The following is a 12,607-nucleotide window of genomic DNA, read 5'->3' as shown; positions in this document are numbered from 1 at the left end:
GGGACTCTTGAGAAAGTTTTCATTGCTGATAAAAAGGGACACAAATGAACAGTTCATACTCTTCTTCTATTGGGCATTGTGGCATCTGTATGTGATCCCTGGAACTGCAGCAGCAATCTTGCAAGTATGAGGGGCACGAATCTGAGACAGTAAGCTGATAGGCAGAGTATGGCAGAGGAGAAAGTGGAAAGAACCTGGGTCACTATTTGGCTGAATTAATTAATTTTGGAGGTACTCTACCTCCAAACTTCTTGTAATGTGAGCTAAAATTTTTCTCTGTTGTTAAGGCAGTCGAATTAGTGTTTTCTACCACTTGCAACAGAAAACAACCTGATATAAACAGGCACTACTATGCCTTTCACATACAGAAATGTTTTACTACATCAATTAGATTATGAGATTATGGACAGAGAAGGACTTCTCCTCCTTTAGCAAGTCCTGGAGAGCTCAAAATACAGAATACACGAAACAATTTTTCACTAGTGTCCCACTCTTAATACCATCTTCCCCCGCCAAAGTTCCAATATTTCCTTCAGGATTCCATTAATGTCACACACACTATAAGAAATTTTGGAAGCAAATCAGCCAGTTCTCTTAACATATATGAAGAGTGTCATTTGACTGAATTATAAGATGATACAAATGCCAACAGAATTTCTTCCAGTTCTATTTTAGTACTCACTGTCATAAAACCAATTCCATTAACCTGACTAGCACTTGCTCAAAAAAGGTGCTTAAGTCTCTCTACAAGTTAAAAAGTAAAGCAAATGATCTAGTAAAATTTTTTTAAGTTAAAAATTAAATTTAGCAAAAACTTGTTTCTTTTATAACATTTGCCTTTGGTTGTCTTTGGTTAGCAAATAGCAAGGGATTTAAGGTTCCCTTTTCAACAGGGTGGCAGGTACCATCACAGACTACACTTTTGGTAAAAGGCCAGCAGAAGCTTCTAAAGGAACCAAGGGCAGTTGGACCTGTACAGATTATGAAGGTAAATAAACTCAAGCATTGATGCATAAAATGAGAATCTGGTTAAAATGAAAGAAGCTAATGTATCAGAGATCACACTAAAGATGCCTCTCCAAAACACCTCAAGAATTACTGCTATTAAAAACAATCTTTGTAATGAGGATTTAGTTAAGTGGTTGGGTGGTTCATTTATAATGTTCATTAGAGAGAATTTATTTTCAAAAATCAGTTCTGTTCTATGGTTGCTATTGTCAGAAGGGGATGAGATGATGGAATGATTATATTTTAAAAAGAAAATCATTAGAGGATAGAACCAAATCTGCCAACCAACTGGCAATCAATTGAGCATCAATTCTATAGTCACTGTACTAGATAGAAAAAAATTATTAAGACTGTCTCATAGGTACTCTTTTACACTACTGATAGGAATATAATTGGTAAAACCATTCTGGAAAGTAATTTGGCAAGAGCAGATCCCTATCATTCAGAAGCTTAAAGTTCAGCTATTCAAATGCCACCTGGAAAAGCCATAATGTATAACAGTTTGTGATTTTGTGGAGGAATACATTTGAAATGCACAAGCCACAAGACTATCATAAAGGCAGTAAAGTCACTTAGCTAGTGAGGAAACACAAGGAAAAGGTAAGGCAGGAGTGTTGCAAAATGGATGGGGGACCTCTCACTCCATATGTACTTCCAAGTTTGTTGCTAAAAACAGGAGATGGGGGCTGGAATAGTATCACCCCAAAGTGGGAAAAACAGATTAGTAATTAATGGGGGGAAAGTTCTGGAGTATCACTTAGGGAGGATGAAAGCAAGGGACAACACTAGGCAAAGACACTGGCATTTAAGTGTATAGCTCATAGGCAGCTATGGGGTAGGGGGTGAGGAGAGAGGGTAAAGGGGGTCTCCATATTCAGACGCATTCCAAAACTCTCCTGGGGGATGGAGAATGTCAGTGAGTTTGGAGTATGTTACACCCTTGCTATAGCTAGGAAGAGGTCAGTGGGGGAGGTATTCATGGAATACAGGCTCCACCTTCCGTATAGGGGAGAAATGTAGGGGGATGCATGGTTTACAAAATTAAAATTTAGGTCCTTGAGGATGAATGGCCCAGGCAATTATAGTAAAGAGCTATTAAAGGATGAACTGGTGGGTGAGCCTATCTCTAAAGATAGGCTAGTGTCTAAAATCAATTCAAGTGACCAGTCACGGAAAGGGTAATGGGAATTATTCAACTTTTCAACATGACTTTTTCTGTACTACCGTGAATGAAATAGGAACTGAGGAAAATTTCATGAGCATGTTCTAGAGCTAAACTGCTCAATCACTTATTAATTGTGTGACCTCTGGTAGTTTTGTAACCACCCTGTTGGCCTCAGATTCCTTGTACATAAAATGGGAATAATATTATCTACCTAAGAGGGTATAACATAGTAACCACTAAAAAAAAAGTTAGCTATCATATTATCTGTTGATATAGCCTTTCTAAATGTCAGGGTCTACTGCCTGTACCAAAGACTTTAAAAATACTGATGACCTTTAACCCAATAATTCCCCATGAAGGAGGCAATACTAACAAAATAATACAAAATATGGAATAAGAATTGTTTATGGCCGTATTTCTTATAATGACTAAAAAAACTTGAAATTTAAAAATATAGTCTATAAAAGTGAACACGTAAATTAATTGTGGTGTGTATAAATATAAATAGTATGCAATCATTTAAAAGTAATATTTTTAAACTAAGAATTTTATTAACAGGAAAACAATTAATAAGTGAAAAAACAATAACATATAAAATTGTATATATCGTAATCCCAACTTTAAAAAAATTTTAACCAATCTACTTTTTTAAGAAAATATTAGATACATAAGAAGGAAAATCATCAAAACAATAATACAGGTTATTTCTGTGCTGTTGGTAGAACTGTGGAGAGATATTTATTTTCTTCTTTATAATTTTCTCATTTTTCAAGTTTCCAACATTAAGCATGTATTATTTTTGTCATCAGACAAAATCAACATGTAAGTTTGTTGAATGAACAAATATACAGTTCTTGCCTTCAAAAAGTCTATAATCTAATAGGGAGAAGACATAAAATCCCATTAAACAAAATGCTTGTAAGACCAAATACATTTAGATACTAGGCAAGAGGCTAAATATGACAAATGTTCAAAGAAGGGTAAAATCAGCAACTGATTTAATAGTAAGGGAAAGCTCCACAGAACTATTTATCTATGCTCACTAGCATGGAAGCTCCGTGAAGGCAGGGACCCTGTCTATCTTATTCAGTTTTATCTATAGTGTCTAGCACAGAATGATTTTGTGGATAGTACATATCCATGAGGGGAGAAATAGGACAACATAAATATAATTCTTAAGTACTTACGAGTTGCTGGATAAATATCTGCTGAATGAATGTAAATGTTATGCTGAAATTGAGGAAAGATTTGGATCCACAGGATTCTAAACAAGATGGAGAGCCAAAACACGTATGTAATGTGGGATGAACTGGGAGATTGGGATTGACATATATACACTAATATGTATAAAATAGATAGCTAATAAGAACCTGCTGTATAAAAAAATAAATAAAATAAAATTCAAAAAAATGTATGTAATGCTCAAGGGGATTATAGGGAAGTTCGCCTAGGCTAGAATGGAGGGAGTGTATTGTAAAATGTAATGAAAAATAAGGATGAATGAAGGGGAAGATCATGCTAGACCCTGAAAATCAGGCAGAGAATTTGAGAGTTAATGCAATAAGAAATGGCAAGTCAATAACTAGTTTGTAATGACAATAATGGAATCTAATTGAAATCTTATTGAGCACTTACTATGTGCCAAGTACTATTCTAAACGCTTTACATAACTTCTCTCATTTTATCCTCAAAACAATGTGTGACATAGGTACCACTGGCCCCCTTTCGCTAATGAGGAAATTAAAGCTCAGAGGTTACTACCTGTCCGAAGGTCACACATCCTCCACTCAGATTCCAGATCTGACTCCAGAGGGCAATCTCTTAAAGACTCTGTGTAAGACCACAAAATATGCCTGAGGACAGTGAAGGTGGAGGATCATTCCTGCGGGGTGGGGGTGCTGGAGGAGGGAGGGGAGTGATGAATATCAGATACCACTGGTCTTCAAGCCCCACGGCCGCCCTCTCCTCTCACTGCCGGCCGCCATGTTTTCATCTCGCCCTTGTCACCCACCATCTTGTTATCTTGTTGGTTCTCAGCCTCTCTCTGTCTCTCTGTCTCCCCCCACCCTCCCGCCCCGCCCACATCTCTCTTCAGGAACTCTCCCCTGAAACCAAGAGTGCTCCAGGCTATTAGCTGGGGCCAGCTGTTCTTCCTTTCATGCCCAGAGAGAGCCCAGCAAGTTATTTCCCAAGCAGAGCCTCCTCTCAGGGGAATTCTGCTGTCAGCTTTTATAACAGCAACTGCGGTTTTGTTTTCTTCCCACTCCACATAGATGGGGGGAACAAAGCAGGAGTAAGAACCTAGGACTTTAACTGCCGATCTAAGAGGTGTGTGACCCTGAGCAAGTTCACAGGTCTCTCTGGGCCACCATTTAATTTTGTTGTAATGTGAATGTTTTATTGAAGTGTAACATACAGACAGAAAAGTGCATGGGTTTTCACAAAATGAACACAATATGTGGGACTTCCCCGGTGGTCCAGTGGTTAAGACTCTGCACTCCCAATGTAGGGGGCCCAGGTTCGTTCCCTGGTCAGGGAACTAGACCCCACATGCATGCCGCCAACTGAGTCTGCATGCCACAACTAAAGACCCCACATGCCACACAAAGATGCTGCGTGCTGCAACTAAGTCCCAGTGCGGCCAAATACATAAATAAATAAATAAAAGATCCCACATGGCACATGGCACGGCCAACATCAACAAAAAATCAAACTTCTAAAACAAAAAAAATGAACACAATATGTAACCAGAATGCAGCTCAAAAAAATAGATTAATTCCAGCATCCCCCAAAGCCCCTCTTGCCTCCCCCTAATCTCTGCTTTCCCTAAAGGTAATCACCACCCTGACTTCTACCACCACAGAGTAGTTTTGCCTGGTTTTGAACTTTCTATCAACAGCATTGTACAATATGTGTTCTTCTGTGTCTGGCTTTTTTTGTTGTTGTTCAACGTTAAGCTTGTGAGATCCTCCATGTTGTTTCTTGTAGTTGTAGTTTGTTCTTTTGAGTTGCTGTATAATACACCATCATATGAACATAAAAAAAAAAATATGCCTGAGGAGAGGTACCAGAAAGCAGCGAGATCCCATAGTATCAAAGAGGTATGTTTATTCTGTGATCTTGGACTGGAATCAGAGATATCAGTGCAAATTCATGGTTTTGTAAGAAATATAGAAGTGGGTATGTGTCTATGTATATATACATACATTCCCTAGTTTTATCTGCTGAGAAGGCCTAGAAGCAATGACACCCCAGTAATAATGAGCATGCCAAGCACCCAGATCTTGATCTCTAAATACCATTACTCAACAAAAAGAATCAGAGCTCCTTAGAAAAATGGCTCATTCCAGGGTTGGGGCAGGGAAAGTAGAAAATGAGTCTGGAATACCTTGTGGTACCAGAATGTAAGAGAATGTTCAAAAAATGATGGGGACACACTGAAAGGACACAGGAGCCAATTGGAAGGGGCTTCTATTGACCAAATCTGGGGTAATTTCAGCAAAAAAAAATAGGAAAAATAGCATAATTCATTATAGTTCATAGAATAAAACAAGTATCCGTAAGTCCATACTACTATAAATAAATCACTGAATAAATAAATAAACAGAAACAAACAGCAAAGAAGGTAAAGTTCTTTGTTACATTAGAATTCAACAAATAAATGCAGAAAATGTTGATAACTGAAGATCACCATTTGGCAAATATCACAGCAGTAATTATTCAGGTCAGAATCCTCAATAGATGCTAAAACAGTGGGCGAAACTATGATGAGAAACAAGAAATGTACATTGTCTCGCAATATTGCCCCATATAGTCTTAGAAAATCTGGTCGCTTTGTAATTACAAAGGGAGAAATAGTGACTTTACAGTGGATAAACCTGGCAGACACAACCTTGACCAACTTATCAATTTTAACTCAAAGTAGAGTCTCATATGTTGCATATACATACAACAAAAGCCAAGTAAAAACACAGGAAAAAAAGGTACACACTCTTATACACTCACAGGACACACATATACAAATACACACACAAGACTAAAGTTATATAGATAGTTGAGTGAACAGAATTGGATATGATGGGTGGGTAAATCGGTAAAACAAAAGAAGTGAATCGAACATCTTAAGCAAAGTATGCTACCACATACACATACTCTGTCTTATCACAATAGACATGCTCCTGAAAAGTTCAGTATATTTAAAATTATTATGGAAACTGACTAATTACAAATATAATAAGGCAAATCTTTCTTCAAAATAATCACCTACCACAAATTACACTTGTTCTATAAATCTAACCTTTTATATATGTAATTATATAAAATCATACAATCTGCAACAAGCAATTGCTTCTAGATTACTTTTAAATTATCTCTCTATAAATAGACATACATATAGAGATCAAACTCTGATCTTTTTATTCTAATCCCAGAGCTGTTTCCATTACAACATGATGCTTCTCCTAACAGCAGCAGGAAGAGATGTAATCCCCATTATATTTTCCATTTCACTTCCTGTGTCTCCCCCTTACTCAAAAAAAAGTAGCAGAGATCCAAATACTCTGAACAGCAAATACATCTCTATAGACCACATACAAAGGAGGCAGTATAGGACAGTCATTAAGGGTAAAGAATTTGGAGTCAAATTGCCTGGATTCAAATTTCCAGCTCTACAACTTGCTAACTATGTTATTTTTGGCACATTACTTAACCTCTGTGATCTGTAGCTCCTTGATCGGTAAAGTGGGAATAACAATAGTATATACTTCATAGGTCTGTTGTGAAGATTAAATATGATAATGTACATTTCCATATTAGCACAGTGCCTGGCACACAGTAAACATGCAAAAATGTTAAGTTATGATAACAATGTCAACAAATTCTCCCTATGGAGCAATATACTTCAGATGAAAAACTGTTCCATGGCCACAAACCACACTGCTACCCTTAACAAGTTGTTGCTCTTAGTCACAAGGGAGATAGTACATTTAAAGAAACTTATCCACTCCACTGCGCGCACACACGAAGTTACTAATAACTGTATAGTAGTACTAGAATTTTACACACCATATTCATAAATCTAAGTGTATATCCTACTAACAGAGAGTCAGGACAGGTACCTTTACATAAAAATACATATTTCCATCACTAGAACTGACCTTTCCAACTAAATTTGCCTTCTTCCTTTATTGCTAACCTTTTGGAATAAGAGTTACTTTATTCCACCTAACAAACTCTCCACCTAAAAAATTTTCCACATATTTGCGATATCCCAATTTGGCATGACTTCAGAGATAAAGAAATCACTTAACTATGAAAAATTAAAGCAATTTAAGTAGCAATGCTCTTCCTGGTATAAAAGTCCCAATACTAGACTACTTCAGTCAACAAGTAGCCCCACTACTATCCAGTTTACTCTGGAGAAGGTCACCAATATCCCCAGCACCAGTATGGAGAGCAGATACCATTCATATCTTTGAGATGATTAAAACATTAATCTAACTAGGATATTAATGTGTGAAGCAGAAAAAACAAACCCCGGTTTTATTAGAGGCACATTATACTAATGATAGGGAAATGGGGTCTAAAATGGTCTTTAAAACTTATATAGGAGAAAAATAAATAAATAATTATATAGGAGAAAAAAGGAAAAAAAAAACTGCCTGGTGTCTTCTGTAATTTCTTTATGAACACTCAGTTGTTAAAGAGTCCAAGAAAACAAGCTTGCTCCCAAATTTTGTCAATCATAAAAAGAAATTTCACTTTTAACATAACATGATTTAATATAAACTGACATAAAGTATAGCTATACATACCTGTATGATTGGTATCTGGTGCACATTTATTAATAGCAAGGTCAAAAGAAAAAAATGAGAAATATTTAATCAAACATCCACAAAATCTTTGCCCCTGGGCCAAATGCCACAAGCAGTAAACACCAAGATGATGTTTTTAAAAGGAACTATTTTCAACAACACAATTGTAGTTTTATCCAAGGGCCTGCAGCCCTACTGAGTGGCTAAACCTTAGCCCATTAAGAAGCTCTGCATCATAAAAGCAATTTTAAATTATCTATCTACTTTGATGGAGGAATAAATATTAGTTTTCTCATACCTTGAGTACACACTTTCTGGAGGATGGGAGGAGGGCAATGTAACCTGAGGCATGCTGAGTGTATAGAACAGCTAGACAGCTAACTTACAAGTGGACCCACGTAAGCTATATAACACAGCAGTTGCATATAAAGAATTGATAGTCACTCAACCATGTGAAGGCCTAAGCCATGATCTCATATTAAAGTGTTTTTAAAACCACCCATTATGTTCACTCAAATATAACTTTTAAATAATTTGTCACACACTTAATTCTCTATTTAGAGGTTAAGTGAAATTAAGGATGATGGGTTTCAGTCTGGAGAACATTTTCTCTGACAAAGCCATTCATTCCTTTAGATCTGCCTCTCATCCCCAGAAGGATAGTGGGTGGGACTACCTAGATACCCTTCTAAGAGATACATTAGGATTTTAATTCTACATTCCTAAAACTGAGTGGAACTTTTTGCTCTGTCATTTCACGTGTACTTCCCTCCTCCACTCTCCTTTAAACCAGAACACTCATTCTCCTGTGAAAAAGAGATCGTTCTTTTCCTTTAAATAGGTGATGGGCAAATTCTCAATTTGTTTCAGGTGCCTTAGTAAGCTAAAAAAAGTAAACAACAAAAACCGAGAACTTAAAAAAAAAAAAAAAAGATGCAGAAGAACCGAAGCCTGAAGCCATCCGTCTTTACCTCACTCTTCTTGGTATGTTACCTGAGCATTTGCAACAGGGATGTCAAGAGGGAAGCAGTCTCTACAGAGGCTTTACTGACCAGAGGTGAGGGTAGGTTCACGTTCCTTAAGGAAAAGGCAAAAGGGAAGAACTTCACGGGCGCGCTTAACACTTTGGTGGAAGGTGGATTTTAGAAAGGCCAAAATAGTAAACTATCGACAAAGTTTAAAGAGTGCGTGGATTGGGCACAACTAGTGAAAAGGTTAGCGGGCATGTAGGGAAACACTCGAGGGCGGAGGGTGCGGAGGAAAAGTTTTAAATATCCACCAGAGCTTAGTTATCTATTAACATGCATCCTCCTCCCCAGGCTCTGCTCTTGCCCCCAGAGCAGCTAGCTGCAGGGAAAGCAAGCAGCCCTATTTTTAAACACTTAAACCTCTCCCTCGGACTTCAGAAGGCTTGAGTTACTAGCGTTGTAAATAATGTTTCTTCCTAAACAAGTGAAGGCACACCTGAATTCCCTAGCCGAGGCCCAGGAGAAAGGAAGGTAAAGGGACAAAAAGTGATTTCAGCGTGAGAGCGAGGTGATGGGATGGGGGTCGGGGGTAGAAGGAAGGACTTACCGCAGCCTCTGCGGGCTGCCCCCAAAGACTCAGGGCCAGTAAGAACAAGCCGGCAGCCAGGCTGACTCCACGCAGTTTCATTCTTCTCCGGCTCCCGCAGCTCCTTCAGCACCCGCACGAAATCCCTGGCTGGCTCTGACCAACTGACATAATCTTGAGGGTTTATAGGGAGAGAGCTAGAGCCGGAGAGAGACAGCGAGGGTGTCCCAATTGTGCCGGTCGTCTTGGGTGAGGAGAAAGTAGGTTTTTAAGAGTGGAAAGGGAAAGAAAAAAAAAAAAAAAGCAGCAGCTATTCTTCCCTCCCCGCTCCCCTCCCCAAAGCCGGTCTCTCGGGAGCACTTTTCCCTTCTGTCCAGACTTGCAAACTTTTTCCTCGCGCAAGTCCCACAGATCTACTTTCCTCCCTCTCTTCCCCCGCACCGCCCCCTCCCCACCAGCCCTGGGGAATTTGAGGATCACTCCGCCACAGTTTTAGACCGCACCAGCAACCTGCGAGGGAGTGACGCTCAGTTATTTCGAGGAGGGAAACGTCCAGGCCAGTTGACTGCGCACCCTGACTCCCCCCGGGAAGCTTTTCTATTCGTTCACTTGCACCTTCCGTTGATACTCCTTTTCCCTGCCCAGTCCCACTCTCATTGGTGTGAGCACCAAAGCCAATTACAAATAGACCTGAGCTGGGACTATTTTTTGTAGCGGAGGGATCTAAGAGAACGGTTCCTTTTATTGTTAATGATTAGAAACAAATTTTGGTGCCTGCTCCCAGGGCTGCTGGGGTTGTTTGCCTTCCACCGGCTCACAGGAGGGAGTTTCTACATACAACAGAAAACGTGCAAATATTAGAAACATATGAATATATTTATATAATTAAATATATGCTTCCAGCTGAAGAATTAAGAAAATGAACGTACGTATACGTGTGTGAAGATTTTATGCGTATTATATTCATATAAGATTTGGGAGCGTTCACAGTAGATATGAGTAATTATTATGTGGTTGGATGTTATAGTAATACAGTCATATCTTTTTCTTTAGCTACATTGAATGCCATAATTAATATTTACCTCATACTGACTAACATAAAAGGTATTGACTCTCATTGCAGATGTTTCTCGGAGAGATTTAGGGTAGGGAATTAAATAACTTTAGTGCAATTTTCCTTAACACTAACACGAACACTTAATTGGAAATATTTGTATGGAGTTAATGGCAATTGAATTGATGTCTCCCAAATAAAGTAGACTTGAACGTTACTTTGGTAATTCTGACATACAGATTTTTTTAAGCACCATCAGGCCCAGAAAATACTTTATGTGGACTCCTTGGAGGATCTTTCAGGGATTTCTTGACGAATTCTTCAGAACAGTTGTTATCTCACACCCTAGAATTCACCACTTTAGCGTCTTTCAGGGCTTTGGACCTATATCACGGGGGCCCACTTATCCTTAGGTTCTGCTCGGCTAAGGGTAGTTTTACAACCCCAGAAACTACCACCACCTCAAGAGCTTAGTGTGCAATAAATTAGAATGAGTGATATGCATTTGGGAAAGTGTGCATAGGCCCATTTGTCTATGTGGGAGGAGTATGCCTTAATCTGTGTATGTGTAACAATTAACAGTGCTTTAAGGAAGTGTATGATGCACAGTTGCTTACATCTTAGTGTGTAGGTCTGTGGGCCTGTGCATGAAGCTGTGGAGATGCGTGGGAATGTTATGTGTAGAGGTGCCTGAAAGTGAGAAAGACGACCGGCTGCCCGAGGTAGGGGGGATGATTGACAGCAGACAGCCCCGCCCCCTTCCCCTCCATTCCTTCCTCCCCTGGTGCATGGAACTATCTTTTGAGTGCGGCAAGTTGTAGCGGGCACCGCTGACCGTGTTTCCCTTTGGGGCACCTCTTTATCTAGAAGCTGAGTTTAGTTTCTTCAGAAATGAGCCACTTCGCCCCCCTACCCCATCCTCTTGAATAAGGAAACAGCCGCCAAGCATCAGCGGAGCCCCGACGAGCCGGGGCCGCGGAGCCGCTTAAGCAGTCTCCCGGGACCCAGCTCCGGAGGAGCCGCAAGCATGCACCCTGGGTGAGCCGTTGCTGCCCCGAGCTCCTCTCCTCTTTCCTATTCTGGGCTACTTTGCCGGACCGGGACTATACTTGTACTTCTGTCATTACAGAGGAAGTGGGGGCAGGCAGCAAAAAGGGGTCGAGGGTCTATGGGCAGACGCAGGACCCCGGAGCCTAGAGAACCCATGTTATTCACCCTCCCTCCCGTTTCAGGTTGTGGCTTCTCCTGGTTACGTTGTGCCTGACCGAGGAACTGGCAGGAGCGGTGAGTCTCTTCTCCCGAACCCTTTCCCTCCTCCTCCTTTGACCTCCTCCCCATCCCACCTCTTGTGTTTGTGTTAGGGGGTTGCAGAGGGTTGCGCCATGAAACAGAGTTCACATCACTCTCATTTCTACTGGGAGTTAATGGGGTTCTTAGAAAGGAATAGCACAGTGTCAGGCTAATGCCTTTGGGACTCAGGCATCTTTCTGTTCCAAAACTTCGTAAGGGGTTGGGAAAATAAAAGTAGAAGACACAAGAGGCACGCATTTCTGAGCGTCTTCCCGGACGACTTAAAGATGACTGACATCTGATGCCTTTCTCTGTATCGATCTCCAAGGCAGAAGAAATGTAATTTTCCCTGGTTTACAAGAACATGAATTGGCACACAAGTTTGAAAGTGGGAGGAGTATACAAGAAGTGGGACTTGGAAGTACCGAGAATGTTGTTAGAAGTTAAACTTGAGTATTTTCTTGTGAGTCCTGTGACAGTACCAGGTGACAACATCTGGATTCTTTAACTGCCTGAACTGCACTGATACTACTAGATGATGTTCAGTTTCTGCCTGATGTTTCCTTTTACTGGTTTTCTCTATCATCAGAAAGTTAAAAGTTAAAGTGGTTAGAATAGGAAAAAAAAATTCTAAAAGTTAACATTTCATAGGCTGTTTAGATATCATCCATCAAATCAGCTAGGGGCTGCAGGCAAAGGAATTTCTGTAGACGTTTGGTCAAG

General features: G+C 39.8%; 2 protein-coding genes across 5 annotated transcripts in view; one reads left to right on the top strand and one right to left on the bottom strand.

The window, feature by feature from the left end:
• Positions 1-9,934, bottom strand: part of COL4A5 (collagen type IV alpha 5 chain) — a 238,244-nt gene extending 228,310 nt beyond the window's left edge. For all 3 annotated transcript variants that reach the window (XM_036840904.1, XM_036840905.1, XM_036840906.1), the window contains exon 1: positions 9,562-9,934. In XM_036840904.1, the coding sequence (XP_036696799.1) occupies positions 9,562-9,642 (81 nt within the window). In that variant the 5' untranslated portion in view covers positions 9,643-9,934. The remainder of the gene's footprint in view (positions 1-9,561) is intronic.
• Positions 9,935-11,417: 1,483 nt separating this feature from the next.
• The window catches only part of COL4A6 (collagen type IV alpha 6 chain), a 288,676-nt gene continuing 287,486 nt past the window's right edge, over positions 11,418-12,607 (top strand). For both annotated transcript variants that reach the window (XM_036841076.1, XM_036841075.1), the window contains exons 1-2: positions 11,418-11,632; positions 11,827-11,878. In XM_036841076.1, the coding sequence (XP_036696971.1) occupies positions 11,622-11,632; positions 11,827-11,878 (63 nt within the window). In that variant the 5' untranslated portion in view covers positions 11,418-11,621. The remainder of the gene's footprint in view (positions 11,633-11,826; positions 11,879-12,607) is intronic.

Source organism: Balaenoptera musculus, chromosome X, assembly GCF_009873245.2.
Source record: "Balaenoptera musculus isolate JJ_BM4_2016_0621 chromosome X, mBalMus1.pri.v3, whole genome shotgun sequence".
Lineage (NCBI taxonomy): Eukaryota > Metazoa > Chordata > Mammalia > Artiodactyla > Balaenopteridae > Balaenoptera > Balaenoptera musculus.
The sequence above is the reverse complement of the archived record's forward strand: the minus strand, read 5'-3'. Positions and strand labels throughout refer to the sequence as shown.